Source organism: Anopheles stephensi, chromosome 2 (assembly GCF_013141755.1).
Source record: "Anopheles stephensi strain Indian chromosome 2, UCI_ANSTEP_V1.0, whole genome shotgun sequence".
In the NCBI taxonomy this organism is placed as follows: domain Eukaryota; kingdom Metazoa; phylum Arthropoda; class Insecta; order Diptera; family Culicidae; genus Anopheles; species Anopheles stephensi.
Genome location: NC_050202.1, coordinates 64,032,459 through 64,052,616, shown reverse-complemented (window position 1 = coordinate 64,052,616; position 20,158 = coordinate 64,032,459). Strand labels below are relative to the sequence as shown.

The window sequence follows — 20,158 nt, the reverse complement described above, 5'->3', positions numbered from 1 at the left end:
AAGGCTTTTTCTGAGAGTATGAACAAGAGCCGACAGTTTTCGGCTACAAACGTGTGCATTATTGTACTAAAAGGGGATTGGTTCTGTTTTACCTGGATCCATCTGGCGCCCTGGCACAAACCTGGGCACGAAGTGGCTTTGGGTGGCGGTAAGAGGGCGAACAAGTGGCAGAGTGAACATGGGCTTGTCGGGTGAAAGTAAAACGCACAACGGAACGTAATGCACACACAACAACAGTAACAGCAACAAACCCACAAATTCGAGGAAAATTGTGATGTTGGTGGTGGCGATCCCTTTCCATTGTCCTCGGGTGACGAGAACGAACGAAGATCCGGATCGCAGGGGATGCGACGTACTATGTAAAGTAGGTGAAGGACGGGGAAGCAGGCACGCGCAATGGAAACACAATAGCAAAAAAAAAACCCAAAACTCCCAAAGGTTGCGTGCACCGAGTACTTACTTGTTCTTGTGTAGTTCCTTCTTCGAAACGCAGACGGCCGTGTACGCGTCCTCCAGCAGGCAGAGCTCTTTCTTCTTGCAGTTGAGCGGTTTGCAGAGGTCACCTGTGCGGGAGAAGGAAAAGAAGCGAGCGAGCAATGAAATATCCGCCATTTTATGAATTGGCACCCACACTCTAAAGGTGTCGATTCGTGTCGCCCTCGAGTTGGAAGCCCACTACGAAGGACAGATAACCGGTGCAAGCACACGGTACGGCTGGTAGGGCATGGTTGGGCCCGGGACGGCGTATCATTAGCCACAACCAGAACCACACTGTTGTCGTACGGCGGAAACCGTACTCGGAGAGTATGTATGCCGTGCATTGATGTAAGGTGAAATATTCATGCTGCTTACGAACCGTAGCAGGTTGACAAGCTGAAACCATCCGTGATCCACCGAGCAGTAAATGCGGAGACACTCCGGTTTCTATGGTGATGTGAGGTTCAAAGTGGAAACCATATTTCATGCTTCTTCTCTTCTTGTGCGGGGGGAAAAAACGAGTGCTCCACTACACTGTGCTATTCATTATCCTGGTAGCATTACAAGGTGGTGTACTGCGGCTCACAGACGCAGTCTTTGAATTGGGAGAATTAAACACACACACACAACACATAAATGACACTCAACCTGGGCAATGTAACGCTGGGTTCGAGTGTATCATACTGTCAGACAAAACAAATGAATTCAAACGAAAGCGAGACTGAACACGCACCACATGTTTAACCCTTCACGCGAGGAGTTTCGTTCATCGTCCAAACCTTCACCATCCGTTGCAACGGTATAACACCAATCGTTGCAATTTCTGCACTTTGAAAAGAGCTTGCATAATTATGGAACCTGGTGAATTGAGCGTTTGTTGTTTATTTAGCCCGTTGCTTCACGCGGTTGGTGCTGGAATCTATGGATGATGTGGTTTTGTAATCAAGCAGAACACCCTTGAATCTTATTGTTTTATTTTACGCAGTGCAAAAGCTGTAGTGCGTCAGCGCAAGGTAAATGATGGAAATTTATTCTAATTAATCATTTAGACAGATGTGCTTCGGGTGGGTTTCCACTTGCGAACGATCACAAAAATCAATGCTTATACAGTCGGTGGTTAAAAATAGATAACATCGGTGGGCGATAAATCTAGATAGCTTCAACAGTTCAAGCTATTTGATAGTGTATTCAACCGGGGCTAATCCGTTCCCGAGAGACGCACAGAGTTTATAGTAGTAGGTCCACAATAACCTCGACGACCTGTCACTTTGAATATCTGCGTATCGGTTCATTTACCTCGTTTGGGTGTTTGTTGAAAATTTGCATCATTCATTTATACATTTATGAGCGATGACATATGAGAGACAGCATGAATTGTAATATTCCTGCATGGCATCTACTATTCAAAACTAATCTATGTGCGAGCAGCCATTGTTCTCCGTATTCATACGCTTCTATGCCAGAGAAATCAGGTGGTTCGTGAAGCTTTACAACTAACACCGTTGTTCCCCGAACTCAGACCGCCATGTTACCCGTTGCTAATAACGTTTTTGATGAAGCGCTTGCAAAAGGTTAATATTAAAAAGCACAAAAAAAAAAACAAACAAACAACCCACACCGTATCGCGTAACGTAGACACACCTATTCTATTTCATTGCTTATTTCTGTGTGTCATTTCACCGTTCTGGGTTCGGTTTTAATTTTCACTCCAGAGGTTCCCTCCCTCCCTCCATCTCACATTCAAGGTCAGACAGCTGGTGACACTGCAACGGTCGCGACATTCGAGCTGTGTCTAGCGTACCGTTTGTGGCGCTATACTAAATGAGGCCATCACGATTCTGTCGGGTTTCCCACCAGTTTCCAGGCCACATGATATTGACGACCGCAACGCAAACACAAACGACAGTTCTACACCGTTAGAGGTGGCTTAGTTTTAAGGTGTGATTGGGTCGCGGTTGTCCCGGTGTGCATTTGTGAAGTTGGTTTGGTGAGGCATTATGCAAATTTATTCATAATAACCGCGCGCATGCAGATGAGTTCAGAATGCCACCACGTGGAGCGCTTCGAGAGGTACAAAAAGAAGAAGAAGATAACCCAGAAGCATACCATGACTCGGCAGGACAATGCTTCTGTCATAACTTGCCTCTTGCTTGGGTGGTTAGTTGAGGGATGAAAATTGATGTGACTGTAAAGAAGTCACACGAGCATTCGATGTGAACTTATCATACGATTCCACTTGGTGAAATAATTCGAATGGAAGTACGATGAATGTGTCGATTTTACGTGTAAAGTGTTTCTTCGAACAACCAGGCGCCTCCATTGATGCTCAATCAAAGTACCAGGCGTCTCCATTGCTGGTTGGATTGAAATTTGTTATAGAAAAATCAATTAAGGTAAAAACATGGTTTTCGGCGGGTAAATACCTTATGCGTTTAAAATTGAAGAATGAGCATAACAACGAGCACTTGCAGCGAGCAAAGTGATAAACAATTTTGAAATGAAAAATAGCACCAACAAAACCTTTCCCATACGGGCTTCCTTCTACAACAACTTTAAAGACGCAGTCCCAGTTCTTCTTTGCCCATTTTCGAAAATTACTTTTAACTCAACTTGCTGACAAACTTTTCAACAGGCACGATATGCCGCCGCTGATGCCCTAGAAAACGATTTTCTTGAAGCACAGAAGCAGAGTGAGCTAGTGGTGGCACCCAACCTGGTGCCACCCGGTTCAAAAACCGGGCAGAGTTGCACACGTTGCACCTTCGTCAAAACTACCGGTGCTGAGGATGGTTGGCCACGATGCTAAGGCACGGGAAGAGGCAAGTTGAAAATGATCTCGTAAATTTCACCCAATACTTCCGAATAATGTTCGTGCGAATGGACCGAGAAACGGAACCGATGGCAACAGATGGAGGGCCCAGATCGTTAGAAGCGAGAAAGAGCGAGTGATGTTGGGTGCGTTCCAGTATACCATCCATCCGGAAAGAATTATGCAAAAACTTTTGCTTCCTTGACTCGCTGACTCGTGAGGAGATGAAGAGAAGAAGAAACGAAAAGCACGGCGTATTTCTGCAGCAAGCACCTTAATTCTTGCGCTTGCAAGCATTGCAGAATGCAGCGCAGTAGCGATAGAATGTAGCGTAGCTATGCGCCCGTGGCTCGTGGTTTGTATCGTCTTATTCGAACGTTAAGCGCACGGGCGTACTGTCACGGTGGCAGTCATTTTGAAACAACGATAGATGATCTTGCTGTAGAGCACCCGGCCTGCCTATGTTTGTCTGCATTTCATCAATATCAATACAGCAAACCATGGGCCTGGTTGCGTTTATCATTTGCTGTGGCCGTACATCGATGATTCAGTTAGCTAGGGATTGAAATTTTCTTGAAGAAGGACAAGTCAAGAGAATGGGAGCGAGGCCGAGCAAATAGCTTTCCACGATGCACCTCAGGTATGTATATCACCGGCAACATATTAGTGGGCCGGGCCAGCAATGGCATGGCTTACATTCCATTCTGCGTGTCTTACCTAGACGGGCACTAGCATCTCCGGCGCCATTGCACATTTCGTACAGAGATGCAATAACGTTACATAATAATCATATTTATCTCGCAAATTTATAGTCTCCCTCCTCGGCCAGAATGTCGACAGTGTAGCACCGAAGGAATGGAGGCGTAACGAAGGAACTACGGAGGCACTTAGTAGCCAATGTTCCAGGGCAAGTGAGATCATACGGCAAGCTTCAAATAGGACTACGATGGATGTACCCAGAGCATCGTGCCGGAGCGCTTTACTGCACCGTGTACAGTATAACCGATGACATCAACTTGGGTGAACGTGGGTGAGCAAGCGTGGCAGTTACGTTTGCCGGATAGCGTGGTAAATTTTAACGATCGTTGCCGCGTTGAATATACTGCATTTTGTCTTATGGTGCATTCGTGAGCCTTCTTCCTTTTCCTCACAATGAGAAAACTTTTGAAGAACTGTCCAAAAAAGGTCATTGAGATAATAGAGTAGACCGGGACGGTATATTTATTTCCATTATGGCTTTTGTTTTTGGGACATAAAAGTTATTCAAAATTATGAAGCGTGATTTGTTGTAAGTATAGTAAGAATCAAATGATAATTTAACCTTAACAATACTCTGGCCAATGAGAGGCACAAACCCATTAAGCCATATCGAACATAATAATGTTACGTTCTACCGACTACATTAACAATGATCGATAAATGTAATATTGCGCACCATTTTGCACAGCTCAATGGCAATAAATTGCACTCCGAAAGCAGAGGCCTGGGAGTAGCAAGTTCATAATCTTGCCACTATCGCACCCCATAAAGGCGAAACCGTACTGCAAACAACCTTTGCTCGCTTCGAAGTTATTGCGAGAGTGAAACCAGATCCGGCGCCCGGTTTTCGGCATGGCGAAATCTGGTTCACCGATTTCTCGTGAAAATATACTCCACTTCTCGTACAGTGTGTGTGTGTATGTCCACCGCCACTCGACGACCACTATTCTATTAGATGCTGATACAGCGAGAAGCATGCCCATTTTACAGAACCGTTCCGCCCAGCTTTGTAGTGCACTCTGGTGGATAATTTGGCGCAACTTTGTCCTGGAGACTGCCGGGGCAGGCAGCCACAGCAAGCACCATCGTCGGCAGACTGCGCTTTGTGCTTCGCTTGTTGAGTTTTGATTTTACGACACTCCTGTGATGTGCACCGGAAGGATATGTATGCATGTATTCACGCATCAAACACACACACACACACACACATTCATACGAACGAGCGCAAAGGGGCCAAGTACATCGTTTGCCCTGCAAGCCAACCCCTGAAGTGTTTCGTCGGTCATGAAACATCATGCAGCGTACATATTGTTCCATGTCCTCTTAGCAACAATCGCCCAGCACACAGGAGCAGTGAAGTGTCTAAGTTATGCGGAAGTTTTCTTTAAATAACAACAAAAAAGCGAGCTCCAGCTCGTTTGGTCGTTGGAAAACACATGTAGTAAAGGGGGGGGGGGGGGGGGTTACTCATGGTCGTGTGTTCGGGGAAAGGTCTGTAACTTTTTCCGCTGCTTTATGTTTACGCTTTGCAAAACTGCATACTGCGCTTGACTGCATTTTCACAGCAATCAGTTGCATCAAGAAACGATGTGAGATGCACATTCACTTGCACATGGAGCGGGTATGAAAGTGGCAAAAGTCATAACAGCAGTTAACTTTGTTCACTTTGTAATAGTGTGTGTGTGTGTTTTTGCAGGTTCTTCTACATTACACGTGTTAAAGCCATGTTGAGTAAAAGAATGGAATGAAGAAATGTTTCTTCAAAGCGACATAGTTTAATTATGACGAGTCGCTGGCTTTAAAACTTTAACTGTAGAAAATACACAACGAAGAATTTCAATTTCTCGCTACACATCACTATGTCGGTTAACTATTTTATGCACGGAAAGCTTTTTCATGTGTAGAAATCGTAATATAACTTCCATCCAGCGGATACTTATAATTATCCTAAACCAATATCGGTGAATAATGAGAAAAATCGATTAATTAGTTCATGCTGCTGCTACACCACGATATTTATTAGGCCAGCTTTTACAGTGACCAAGCTTACGGGTTTGAATAATAATTACCCTCACCGTGCAATAATACTATAATTAACACAGCTTACAATTTTCCTTCGATAAGGCGCTTGCAATGCGACCGTAACCATTCAGCCTCCACAACAATGGCGTGCGCGTGTTCTAAGCGGATTAAAGGGTGGCATAAATTGTGGCGAGAACACCGCGAACCTTTACAGTACTACTTTGAGGATATTTCAGGTTTAATGGAATTCAGCGAACCAGCGAATGGAATTGGAGACCACTATAGCCTCGAAACTGTAGATCGATTTTGTTAATGGACCACATTGCTGTGGACCGCGAATGGCGTAATCGCTTACACTTACTTGAAGGGTCGTGAATCCACTTTTTCTTTTCGGGAATCATCTGCTGCTGGTCCTGCTTCATCTGCATCGACGATCCCGAATCCATCGATTGTTGCGACTGCTGGTTGCTCTTGTCATCCTGACAGAAATGAGACAAAGAAGGATGGGAGATGGTGTTAATTGTAATTTGAGTTCTATTTAAGCTATATTTTACAAATAAACCCTCCCAAAATAAAATTACTAAGAAATACGATAAAAAAAATCATTCAAGCATTCTTAATAACTCAGCAAGCGAAAGGGAAACGTAAATGGCATAGAATTAGTCACTCAAAACTGAAGCGGAAAACAAATGAATCGTTGATTCGACATGCCGTCCGCGGCGAAATTTGTGAGCGCATTTCCTCGACAAACTTTCATTACCGACGCAATTCATGGGCATCAAAAGATTGGGGAGGGGAGAGGGTGCAATAATACGAAAACAAGAGAACAAGAAACCTGGAAGTCAACCACTCGGTCGGAAATGTTCATCTTACGTCAGGCAACACAAGTGGAACCGAGAATTCCATAGCATTCCCAACCGGGGTTCGGAAGTGGTGGACTGGTTTTCCGTTTTCCCTATTACGCTTTGCGCACATTGACTCAATCATTCTAGGTTTTTTGCTTGCTTGCTTCTTCCTTCCCACGCAGGAACATTCTTTAAGCTGGCAATGAGTTCGGGGTTTTTTTTCGAAAGTTTGCATCGTGCAAAAGAAGTTCGGTAAATTTTGAAGACGGTTGATGACGCGGCACCGAATCAGGAAATTGTGAATTTTTCCGAATGAAATGTTCTGCTGAAGATGGGTGTGTTTTGTGGTCTCTTGTCTGCATTTTCTTTCGGGTTTTCCATTTCTTTTTTCCAAAGGTGAAATGTCAATTTTACATTAAATGGTTTGAAACGTTCATCAAGAATTCTCTAGCGAAGCAAAAATTGTGCGAAACACCTTGTAATTTTATGAATATTTTGTTTTAAAATAATATTTTATTTGCAAGAAAATTTGATTTTTATAAAATAAACAACTTTTATTTAACTGAAAAGAATCAAATCCATGATATTCTTTGATGTTGCCTACAGGCAAACCCTTAGATTAACTTTCGTTTTGCTAAAGCTGAAATGATTATAAATTTTTGAAGTTGATCCCAAAAAAAAAAAAAAGGAAAGATAGAATCGGTGGTTGCACAACAAAAAAAAAACCCTTAAATGAAATCAATGTGCTAACGATGTAAATAATTACACTTTAATAATTATTACTTTTAACAGATAATTTATCAAAGCTCCCGAACCAGACCGTGCCCCGAACCGTTGGCACATGAAATTTACGGATTGAACCAGAAGGTACACCGCATCTTTTCAATATGATTCTATCGTTTATCTCGAACCTTACCCCCGGGGCTGGTAATTCACATCGACAGGGAATTAAAAATTAATAACCGATTGATTTATGGTACGGGCAAAATAATAATGACCATTAATATCAAGGTTCCAGTATAATAGGTTGCCTCTTGTTCGCTCCGGGAATCCGGACACACGAGTACGACCTGGACAGTGGCGCACTTATTGAAATTATACGTCGATGGAGCGAATGGAAATTAATCATAATTGTTATTGAATTGTACCAACTTTCCCTCTGAGGGTAGGTGACACCGGTAAGGGTGGTAAAATGTTACAAAAAGAAATCGATTCGAGCAATAGGACACAAATTGCGAAGTTTGCTTCTGATGATTAAAGTTTGCATAAGACGATACTGCTTTGTATCACATGTTGAAACTGCGAAATGATTTGAGCATATTAAGCAAACGATTGGAACGGGAACGAGTAACATTCTCTCACCGAAGGGCATGAAGCACCGTATTGAACAGCTGCGTACGACAATGAAGCAGTAGAAGTAGCAGAAACGAATCGTCTGATGATGGATTAATATCAGAGTGAGTTTAATTATAGCCATAATGGGATCGATATTACAGCGAATCAGGGTTGAATCGATTCTGGTTAATAGCTGGTAAAAGGGATTAATGTATTCGAGGGAGCTGTTACACTGTTAACATCAGCTATTTTTAAAATTATTGTATTTTATTTTTCTGTAACTGTTTAATGTTCGGACCGAATACCTTTTACTTCGAATTTCGTTTTTGTGCGAAGGTAATACAGGGGCATTATTTCCACCATGATCTAGACCGTTTTTTTAAATACTTTTACCAGCAGAAAATAAACACAAATAATGTAGCGAGCAGCAAAAACCAACCATTTACATCGTGCGTACCATTCTCTGGCGTCATTCGGTATAATGTCTTGCTTTCGTTCGTTTGACGCGCCTGTCGGTGGCTTATTTGTCATGCGACGATAATTTATGAGTGTCTCTTAATTTCCCTTTTGACCTCCCGGCTCATAAATCATCACCGGTTCCGCGGGTACTCTTGAAGATTCAAGCTTTAAAAGTAGATTGGCTTCAGATCGATACTAACCGAAACAGAAATGGTTGTCACGAGGAGCAAAGAATCTCTTTCGGGTGAAAGCGTACACAACGGTTCAGATAGGGGTTGAATTAGAAATGGGATACTTTATTACGTCAGAGTTTGAAGGATTTACTGACTAAAATTACCATGAAAGGGTATAAAAGTATTTACCCCTTTTTAAAATAAATTTGTAAGCATACAAACAATTTTTTGAACAGTTCGTCCACGATTCCATCGCTTTTACTTGAAATATAACAGAAGAAAAGGAAACCCCATTTGAGTGATAAAAGACACAAATTCCACCCTCCGTTCGACAAATGGAAAAATTTGTCCTCCAAATACCTATCGTTATATGAAGCCAAACCGGGCTCGCCAACGGTTTAATCGTTTGCGCGTTGAAAGCTTTGCCGTCTTAGCGCGGGCGAGCTTTATGAAGATAAATGATTAAACGCCCTCGAAATGTACGTCAGGGGCCAATCGGCCAACCGGGGCAAGCCGAAAGCATAATGACAAAGCGAGTAACAGCAGCCAGGACACGGTGACTGTGAAGAGATTAAATAAATTGGGCACCGGAGTAGCCCAAATTGCGGAGGATGTTGTATTCCCTTGTACCGGACTTTTTGTTGGTGCTGCTTGATATTCTGTCTTTTTTTACTGCCCCGAAGATTATCCAGTGACATTATTTTTTTATCATTTAAAATGTTATCACGGATTACGGCACCCCACCAAGCCGGTGGCTTAGTGGCACGTCTGGCTTTTGATGTGCGAAAGCAAGTGCGAGCCTCCATTGACAAAAGTAATTATTTGCAAAGCTTCTGTGGCTTTTTGAGAAACATAAGGCGGAGAAGATAGTATTCAAAGTCGAGAAGCATATTGTACCAGCTTACGGTGAAATATATCACTCGAAGTATGAAGCGCCAATTAACAATCACACAGTAAAAAAGCGGCACCTTTAGTCGCAAAACTTCCCTGCGCACCGGCTTTGGGAGATATCGGGTAAACGATTCGTAGACGAAACGATGCCAGAACACTACATCAACTAAATGGAGCATGATAATGGTTGTGCATGATTATTGTCTCATCGGTTTAGTTTCGGGCTGGTGGTTCTGTGCCACCGAATTCCGGCCACTTGTCATCACCGCCACTTGACAGCGCCTTGTGACATGTGCTGGGCGTGCGAAAGGGTGTGTGTGTGGCGCGGCAGTAACAGAAGCTGCGGTCGGTGATGTTACAAATACAAACCCATTAGCAAAATGGTGTTACGGACAGGCAGCAGCAATAGTATTATTACCCAGCTTGCCAGGAAAGAGGCAAACGATGGTGGAGCAGTCGGTTGGGTGTGTAGGCGGGAAACCTGCCACAAATGGTAACTTCATTAGGGACACACGGGTTCTTAGTGTTGCGGCGTTCTGTTTATCTTCAATTATATCGAGCAGCAAGCTTCCAACGTTGCCAACATCGTTTTGCACCAGTCTTTACGAAAACACGCACACATGCATGTTTGCTGCTGTCTAATCCAATTGCAATATGGCTTACGGCGGGCCGTGTTGGTGCCGCTTGATCGTTTAATGCAATTAAAGTAAATTTCCTTTCCCGGTGCGCTCAGGGGGACCAGTCGAAGGAGACCGATATTTACCGTACCAATAGCTCCGTTGTTGCCAAGAAAAATAGCACACAAGCACACTCATTTTTATCATACGAATAGCTGAACTGTAGCTGCGACAAATAAACGCTGGCAACAAACTGACGGAATGTTCTGTGCCGGTGTTTCAGTGCCAATTTGTACACTGTTGAATGTTCTAGCGATAGTATCTCCACTAGATCATTCTGCTCGATATCAAAGCAATATGTCACTGATTGGTCGTCGTACGCTTTTGGATAGACTCTAGACAAAAATACTTGCAAAACGATACAGCATTCCTCGGAAAATGTTGCAAACAAGAGACACTCAGAATTGAAGCTGCAAGAAAAAAAAAACAACTCAGCACAGGATGCAGATGCAACACTAGCGACAATGCTCCGGAACCGTTTCTCGGCATTGCAGGTTTAACTAGAAACTACATGGTGGTGGCTCACCTTTGCTACACCATCATCACCATCATCATTCTCGATTTGTTGGGATCGGGAGTTGGTTTTTGTTTTGTTTCGGCGAGACATCCTTTGCTCCGTTGCAGTTTACCATCCCAACGTTGGTCGTTTGTGAGTTGCGTGGACAAATGCAACGTAGAACGCAAAAAAAAACCACGGGTTGCAAATATATCTATATCCGTTTTGTTTTTTGCAGAAACTTTTCATACCGGTGCAATGTGTTCAGTGTCGTATTTTTTCATTTCACGATCAACGCTCAATTTCACTGGCCGGGTACGGTAACGCAAGCTGTCATCCGTGGTTCAGAGGTAAAGTGGAACCAGATGTCATGGATGGATAAAAGAGTTTTCCGTTTAAGCCGTTTAACCGTTCCGTGGCGTGCAGGTGGTGGATTGTGCGCTAAACAGCAACAAAAAACGTCATACAACAACGAGCAATAGCATAGCAATTGAAACAACTTGATCGAGTGTTGCGAAAGAGCTATCGTCCAATCGTATCATATTCAGGTGCGTTGCTTGAGAGCGAATGTAAATAGCATCAATACGCTGCTCTCTATCCAATGCTAGGTGTGCTAGCAGTGAGATGTACCACCTGCTACAAGTATCATTCAAGGTGTAACTTTAAATCGGTACATGTCAATTTAAACATTATACTGCATTTTATTCAATCCGAACGAGCAGATAGATTTAAGTTAGAGAGAAGGGATTTGTTGAAGGGCAACAATGCGATAAACTACTATGAATAAGATGGCTTAATGCATTTGTGTTTCTCGATCGCGATTATGGGTCTGCCCTTTGGCAGTTAGTGAGTTAACATAAACTTTAATCATGGCTATCGTAATAAAAAACCCTAATTTTCAGATCATGTCTGGGTTTTGGTGATCAGTTATTTCTATGGGATTGACAACAAACTGATTGTTTAAGATAAACCGATACAGATCGGCATTCTATAAGTTTCTGATAAGGTCAGTTGAGAGATCCTTTGCTCACCGGCGGAATTGTATCAGGACCTAAGACCTTTCGCCTCAATTAATTGATAATTTTGTAATACATAAATTGTCAAAAGTGATTCAACAGTAATATTTTGTATATGAAAGGACATTATATAGAACATGATGAGCATTTATGTGCATTGCCAGGACACAGAGAAAGTAGTATCAGTCTATTTTTTAAAACCTGTACATTACATCAATTAATCATGGTCTTCCGACTCGCCTTCGATGGGTTACACGTAACAGATGGACAGAATGTTTCAGGTAATGTCAAATCAAACATTACATATCAAGCGACGTGAAAATGAGTTAATTACAATTTATCATCATCATCATCACGATTGCCATCGCAGCATCATCGCAACAGTAATGGGGACAATTTAAAAGTCAATCACAATACGAAAAAAAACAAGAAAGCTACATAAAAGTGTACATATCCCGGAGCCGAACGCACACACACTCATTCATTTATGGCAAAAAGTAATTCAAGCTGTGTTTTTTCTTATTTCCTGTTTGCATCTGTTCCACCGTTGCCGCTTTTCATCACCACCACCACACTCAAACACACATACGTGCGTGTAAACTGCTGGTTCATTCTGGATGATGGAATGTAAAATTGAAAGGAAAAAGTAATTAAAATTCCACCACACAGAAGGACCACCGGCTACACCACTGTGTGCTACCACTTGAGCCGGAGTCAGTCAGTGTGATGACTCACCGTGCGATTATTTTTACTTTTATTTAGATTTTTTACATTTTATGTGCCCTTTTTCCCATTGCAGGGTCAAGCCTGGGGTACACTTAGGGTAGCAAGGTTAATAAGACCGGGGCTACCTACGGTTGGTAAGCGTGAATAAAATTTAAATTTTATAATTATTCCTATCCATTGCATACTTTTTTGTGCCCCTTTGTACCGTCGTTTTGGGACTCGTTCGACCAAATTTTCATTACTTTATTACGAGGCTCGGTGCACAAATTTAGTCCCAACGACGATTGACGGACATTGGGGTGAGAAGAACAAAAAAAAAACCCTCCCCCGGAACACCACCCTGCGAAGAAAAAAAGCTGCCATCCCCGGTTGATCCTCGATGCAAGAAATCCGCTTTGGCGACGGCTCACACAGGCATTGCGAGTACGGTGGAACGGCCCCGGAAGCTTAATGCCGGATATTTGGCAAAATTGCCTGTGAAGCGGTTTCGGCGTTGATGTTGCAGTGCAGCTTTTTTTGTGTTGCTCGTGTTGTTTTCATTATTCTTCCTCCAATTTTCTCTCCCGACCTCTGTCTGCTCGCTTGAAACGGCGTAAGATAAAAAGGTAATGTGAAACCTCATTTAAAACCCCATCATGAGGCTTCAAGAAAAGCAGCAAAAAAATCGAGAAGGATAAGGCACAACCCCGCGTACGAACCTACACGACGCCAGCAACCACCATCAAAGAGCACGAAAAATGCGGAAGGATCATCCCCCGTGCTGGTGCTGCTGCTTCTTTAAACACCACCCAAACGATGGTAGTGAAATAAAACTTTACGATGCACACGCCATAGATTAAGTGAAAGTTTCTGCTCTGCTCGTCTGCCGCTCGCGTGTTGGTTCGGTACCCTGAAGCGTAACGCTGGCATTTCGGAATCGATTTTCGTACGACGACGAGTTCGATCGTAACGCCCAACCGATCGGATCCGACGTGTGCTCTCACGGGCCCCGTACTTTACGGTCAAACGAGCGCTTTTGAGCGCTGTAAAATCAAGTTACAAGCTAAGCCAAAATGGATTAACGTTCGCCTTCGTCCGGTTCCGTGCTGTAGCTAAGCGTAGTACGCCCGTTTTTGGGGTTTCGTGGGGTTAAAACAAAATATTACGCCGAAAAAATGTAAATGACAGTGAAGGAATTGCGACGAAATTGCGCTCGGTTCAGTGGGCATTAATGGCATTCACCCTTGGTTGGGTGTACCGTTGTCACGGAGCAGCAGCTGCCAACGTTTCTCGTGAGCCCGGTTTGACAAGGATTGCGCGTGTGTGTGTGTGCGAGCAAGTAAAGGACCGCAAGGACAGCATCTTTCCGGTCTTTAACCATCGCGGTACTATCGAAGGTCACATGGCGTTCCCTCAGGGCGATCGTTCCGCTAGCGCTCATGCGTGTGGTTGTGTGTGGGGACAGAAAATTCATAAACATGCACATATACTTTTATTGTTATTTACACTCACACTTGTGCGGGTTCTTGCAAGGATGGTTGGAATAAAACAGTACGCAGCGGAGATCTTTATGAGCTTGACTTTGGGGTAAATAGATCGTCGGCAACACACCAAATCAGTTTAAGAATACGTCAATAATTGTTACGGTAGGATTAACTTTACGAGATTGAGTTTTTTTTAAAGAATTCTCGAAATACTTTGTCGGAAAATGAAGTAACGTTAATTTGCTGAGCATATCTCATGCTATGATTTCAATTTAATTTCTAGTAGAGAAAATTTTTGTAAGTGAATAGAAAAATTAAGAAAGTTTGAAACATTGTTCCAGGAAACTGCCATCCAAACAAGATTTCACCATTGCACATTGGGTAATCCTAACATAAAACATAGTAATCTAGATTAATACAAAAAAATCGAATTTCTCATTTTTTATATTTTTGTTTAAAATTAAGGAGGTGTCAAAGTTGGAATAACGATAATTTTTGATAAGAATCTTTGTAAGGTACGAAAACTTGTTTCCACGGCAATTTTTTTTATCCAGCTCTACTAATCATTGCGACATAATTAAAAAAAAAACTGGGTTTATATCCACTACGGTCACTAAAAATTTCGAGCATTCATGGGACCTGGTAAAATTCAAGATCGTTGAAAATAGATATTAATTTTATCCCACCATTTGTTCGAAAGTGCCCACTGTGCGTTGTGACTATCGTGATTGATCATCGATCAATACTTAGAAAGCTAATATTTCCCTTCTCATCCCATCGCTTCCCTCAGTAACCTCCTGCACATTCAAAGCAACCTCGTATGTGTAATGTTACCAGCAAAGGGCCAGAACAGAAAGCAACAACAAATTGCTATCCTTTCCTATGAATTCCCATCTCGAACGTCAAGCCAATTCCCGACGAATTCGTATGGCGGATTATGATAATTCGTGCGGCAAAATTGAAAGCCAAAAGCGACGAGCTACGGTCGGAAGAAACAAAAATAATGCGCCCATAAGCTGAATCGAGCGGATGCGTGCATGTAGATGAGGACATTTTGTTTGTTTTATTTGGCCGACCGACCGGGTTCACGGGGCCCATTCCGTACATCACGCGCTGGTGACCTTTAAGGAGCGAACGGGGACCTCACCCGACTGGTTGGTGATTGAAAAGGAGACGGACCATGTGTGTGTGTCTAGTATGGTTTTGCATGCGAATGGTTATTTTCCGATGTAGCATCATCATTTTTTCATCAGGCTAGCTGGTGCGAGATGTTGCGAGGCTCTCGTGTCGTGGTGCGAGTTCCACGAGCGAAGGCACAACCAGGCACCGGATGACGCATGTATTTGGGGCGGGCGAACATCAGACGTAGCGAAACCATTGGCGGCGGTAATCTCCGTCAAGATATCGCCTCTATCCCGGGATAGTCTCGAGCGAAAAGGGATGATTTCTTTTTTTTCTCTACTGTGTGGATTTGCTTTCCCTAAAAACAAAACAGAACGGCGAAGAAAAATCCTAACAGCTTCTTTATCCACACTCGGATTACACAATATTTAGTGTTCGAGGCTATGGTGTGTACATTGCTACTCGATATTCTGCTGGCAGATGTTACCCACCCTAAGCTATGGGGGTCCGATTTAGGGTGGCGAGAGTTTCTTGTAGGGTTGTGTGTGTGTGTTTTTTTTTTGGAAGTGAATCTGTGTTTTCCATAGTTGGGGAGAAAACTTTCATTTCTTCCCTTGGGACTAGAAGCATGCTTTTATTTTTACCTATACTAATGGATACACAATAAAGCCGGTCGTCCACGTAACAGCATCCGACGGAACAATACATACTATGTTGCGGATTAAAGTTGATCGAAAAAAGAAACTTTTTCTCCCCTAAATATGACACACCCAGCGTGATAGTTACGTGGGTGTAACAAATGTGATGACAAATGTAATAAAGGTTTCGCTCACTGTGCCAGAAACAATAGAATATGTTAGATGAAACTGAACCCGATCGAAAGTCGGTTTAGCGTTCAGCAAAGACTAGGTTTGGAAGAAGAAAAACTAGTCATCAGTAGAAATATTCTTCTGCAGGTTCGGCATGATGATGCTATATCGATAAATGATAAGAAAGGATGATTGTCCTATATTGAAGAATGTGCACGATTTTTGCAAGCAATGAAGCATTAATCACAATAATGGTTGATCAAACTGAAAAGATTAAGATTAATTACGATCGCTCTTTGCGTTTGCTTTGGAGCTTTCTTTCAAACAAACTCGTTATAGTGAATTGACTATGAGGTATAAAACTGATTCAGATTACATATCGAACTATCAAATAATTTATCTTTGGTTTTGACCCTTTTTCGTCCGTGTATGTGTCTTGAAAAAAAAACATTTTTCGGGCATTAAAAATCGTAAAAAAAAAAGCGTTAAAGTTCTCATGTCACACACCATCAATCAATAAAAAGAAAACATTTAATTGATTTAGCTCTCATCGGACATGAATGCATCATCGATTCATAGTTCATTATATAAACAAAAACATTCACTTTTATGGTCTTTGTTCGCGTTTGATGAGTTTTTCGACAATTCGATATAAACAAAAAATCCTGAATGCTCTCTCTCACACACATCTTCACGTGGGAAACCGAAAACTCGAAAAGGGCCAGAGCTTTTTCGCGTCGGTCAATATTATCACCAGCAGCATCGACCATCGACCGAAAATGGGAGGAAGGCGAATGGGGTGTGGTGTTGTTGTCATTAAAAATCATTATAAAAAGCATATGCATACGCGATGGAGTATTTTTTTCTCTCTCTCACACACACCCAAACAACACACGGCAATGTGCTAGTGAAAGTGAAAAAATGGTGCAATTTATTGCTGAGCAAAGAAATTTCCCGCAAATGGCCATCATAATGCATGTGTGGTGTGGTGTGTGGTACCGTTTTTTTTTGTTTGCTACCATCACACATTCCTCCCCCAATTTATGCACTTTGAGAGTGTGTTTTTGCCTATTTATGTGTGTACGTGTGTTAAAAGTGATATTCAGGCACTTAGGCACCCTGTGGTTGTGTGGAAAACTGTATGCCGCGCGCGCCCAGTGGATGAAAATGTGGTTTGTAAATATCGTTACGGCCGGACCTTTTCAGCGCGCGTTTAATCGAGGTGAAATTATGACAAGCATGCAGCTGAGTGTACAAGTTGCAGTGGGAAATGCCAATATGTCACCAACGAGTTTTTCTAGCACCTTAGCCCCTCCCCCCGCCCCATTATTCCATGGTGAGTGGAGCATAGCTTCCGGTATTCATGCTCCACATGCACGCTTTTTCACTAGCGGGCATGTTAAATTGCAATTTTCCACGGAGATCGCGGATATGCTCGCCAGTGTGTTCACAGCACTGCTACAACTAGTTGCTACCATTTAACCCACCACTGCCGGGAGCTAACCACATGTTGGCGTGGCTGGAGCAAATCACAAATAAGCTACCCGTGGGTTAGTTTGCCGGATGTGGGTACGCTGCTGACTGGCTCGTCACTCTTTTTCTCGGAAACGGTGTACGTGTAGCTTTCCATTAGTCAGACGCGTTCAAGCACTATTTCCTTTACTGCTGTGCTCTGCTGTTCGCAACTATTAGCTCGTGCACTAAGCTGAAGCCTTTTGCTTACCTTTTTGCGACGCTTTTTGTTTTTTGTTTTTGTATCTCACGGCTTAGAGCATGATTTTATAGCTGTGTTTGTTTTGCGCTGGTGTGGTGAGTTGGCACTAGCAATTGCACAAATTGTCAGAAACAACAGGCAACGAAACCACTGGCAAGATGGCGTAGAAGGCGAAGCCACTGAAGCCTGTCACGTCCTCCAGGAAGGAATTCTAAATAATTCAATGTGTAAAAGAAGTCGAACGTCAGAGTTGATTTAAATGTCTAGCTGCCAACACACAACCCAGTGTCACTGTTCCTTACGGTATGGATTAATTAATGAAGTGCCACCGTACATGTGTGTCATCAGCAACAGTAAGGATATACTGAGGAGAAAAGAGGAGAACTTGACGAAGGACTCGCCGTGTTCGTCTATTGGGTGAAAGCTGCCACCTTAGCATCCCAGCTGCAAATGTTGACTTTTACTTTGAGCATCGACAATGTAAATTCAATCCCAGCACCCACCAACAATAACATCCTTCAGCTGGAACAATCTGACCACAACACATAACCCGAATGAAACGATAGAGAGAGAGAGAGAGAGAAAAAAACGACAATCGTAATCTGCTTTGTGACGGTTGTAATTTGAAATGTGTGGTTATTTGTTTTGACAGATGACGAGGAAAACCGAGTTTTTCTTTTCCTATCTTGAGTTTACAGAAAAAGGTAATATACTTTAGCAGAACAATAAGCTCTCTAGGCGTTTCGAGGAATGTTATACGTGGCAGGCTGTTGTTCCCGAACTTCACACACGCTATACGACGGGAAGTACGGACACAGGATCTCTGGGACGCACAAAAAAAAACCGAGAACTCTAACCCCAACACAATGGGATGACTGTAGATTACAGTGCTATTTTGCTGTCGATTCGCGGAAAATGTGAGCTAAGCAGAAACGGATAGTATTAGGACGATCGGGTCCATGGTGGCCAAGTGGATCTCGTTGGTGGGAAGTATTTGTTTGCTATCGTATGAATTCCAGACATTCATACAAAAAGAGAGCGTTCCGCCCCAGGGCTAAACACACTTTTCTGCTTACCTTTTTCGCCAGTCGCACACCGGCCCGCTGCCGGTCGACAAAATCCAATTAAATTTCATGCCAACATTCAAAACAAAAGCGCAACAGCGCGACCTCACCACCCGGGCGCAAATTTTTGGGGACAATCCCAACCACCCATCAAGAAAGAAAGTCTGCCCCCCGGGGTGGGGCGATGTTTCCCTGAACCGTAATCAAATTACTCCGGTTTTAGCACATTTTCAGACACACTTCCGGTCGGGAGCAACCGGTGTGCTAATCTGCGATGCGGTGTCCGTAAAATATAATATTCATGATGTTATGTGGGGAGGTTTTCTTCCCCCCCGGGTTGGAGTACACAAAATATGGAGTATGTTCGCAGAGAATTTCAATTGCAGTTTTGGTCCGCATAGCGAGGCACACGTTTGCCGCATGTCAAGTGCAAGACTACACGGACGATTACGCACCACATCACCGGCAATCCGTAAACGTTCCGCTGCCATGCGGTCTGAATGAGTGTATTGAGTGCTGCAAACGATTTAATACATACGCGGCAAAATGGCTGCCCCTCCCCGAAAAAAAAGGCAAGAAGTACACAGCGTACAATGCAAATAGCAAGACATTTCGAGGATCGGTCTGCAGAACATCCGTTTGCTGGAATACTCAAACAACAAACTGCTTCTTGCCGTGGTGGAAGTTTTCCCGCTAGGCAAAACAATGCAAGACGGCTACCAAGTACCGACAAAGCAGCGAAGCCACAGCCAGACGCTTGAGTTGGTGCAACAGTGCAAACATCACAAGTATTTTATTCGAAACGATTTGGCACCGTCACGACAATAACCTGACAAAACATCGTCGTCGGTTTTGTGCAGCAGCACAACTTTCAAGATTATTGTTTCTTTATTGTACCATTGTACCACCGATTCCAATGGAGGAAAATTCATGTTGATTCCGTTGAGGTTGAAAAAATAAAGGGAAGAGAAAGGATTTCCCGCACAACCGGTTTGAGAATGCAGCATTTGTGATGCTCAAAATAAACAAAACAAAAAAAGCTGATGCCACAAAATGGTTGCTCATCGTGGTGCGTTTTAGCGGGTGTTGCGAAGTGGAAAAAGTGGCATAACTTCTGGCGATGATTTTTGTTCCTCGAGAGTGAGGTCAGCTGGTTTGTTGTGGGTTTGTTTTTGTGAGGTTAAATTTGTATTTTTTTTTTGTTTTGGGTGAAAGAAAAATACAATAAGAAGACGGAGTCAAGCCGGTGCCAACCACGGCACCAGAGCTCAAGCAGTAGATTAACAGCGGTGCGTTGATCC

General features: G+C 43.0%; 1 protein-coding gene across 6 annotated transcripts in view; it reads right to left on the bottom strand.

Annotated features, from left to right (window-relative positions):
* LOC118506779 (proteoglycan Cow) overlaps positions 1 to 20,158 on the bottom strand; it is a 79,263-nt gene that overhangs the window by 21,917 nt on the left and 37,188 nt on the right. For all 6 annotated transcript variants that reach the window (XM_036044391.1, XM_036044386.1, XM_036044387.1 and 3 more), the window contains 2 exons: positions 6,429 to 6,546; positions 461 to 563 (listed from right to left, as the gene is read on the bottom strand). In XM_036044391.1, the coding sequence (XP_035900284.1) occupies positions 461 to 563; positions 6,429 to 6,546 (221 nt within the window). The remainder of the gene's footprint in view (positions 1 to 460; positions 564 to 6,428; positions 6,547 to 20,158) is intronic.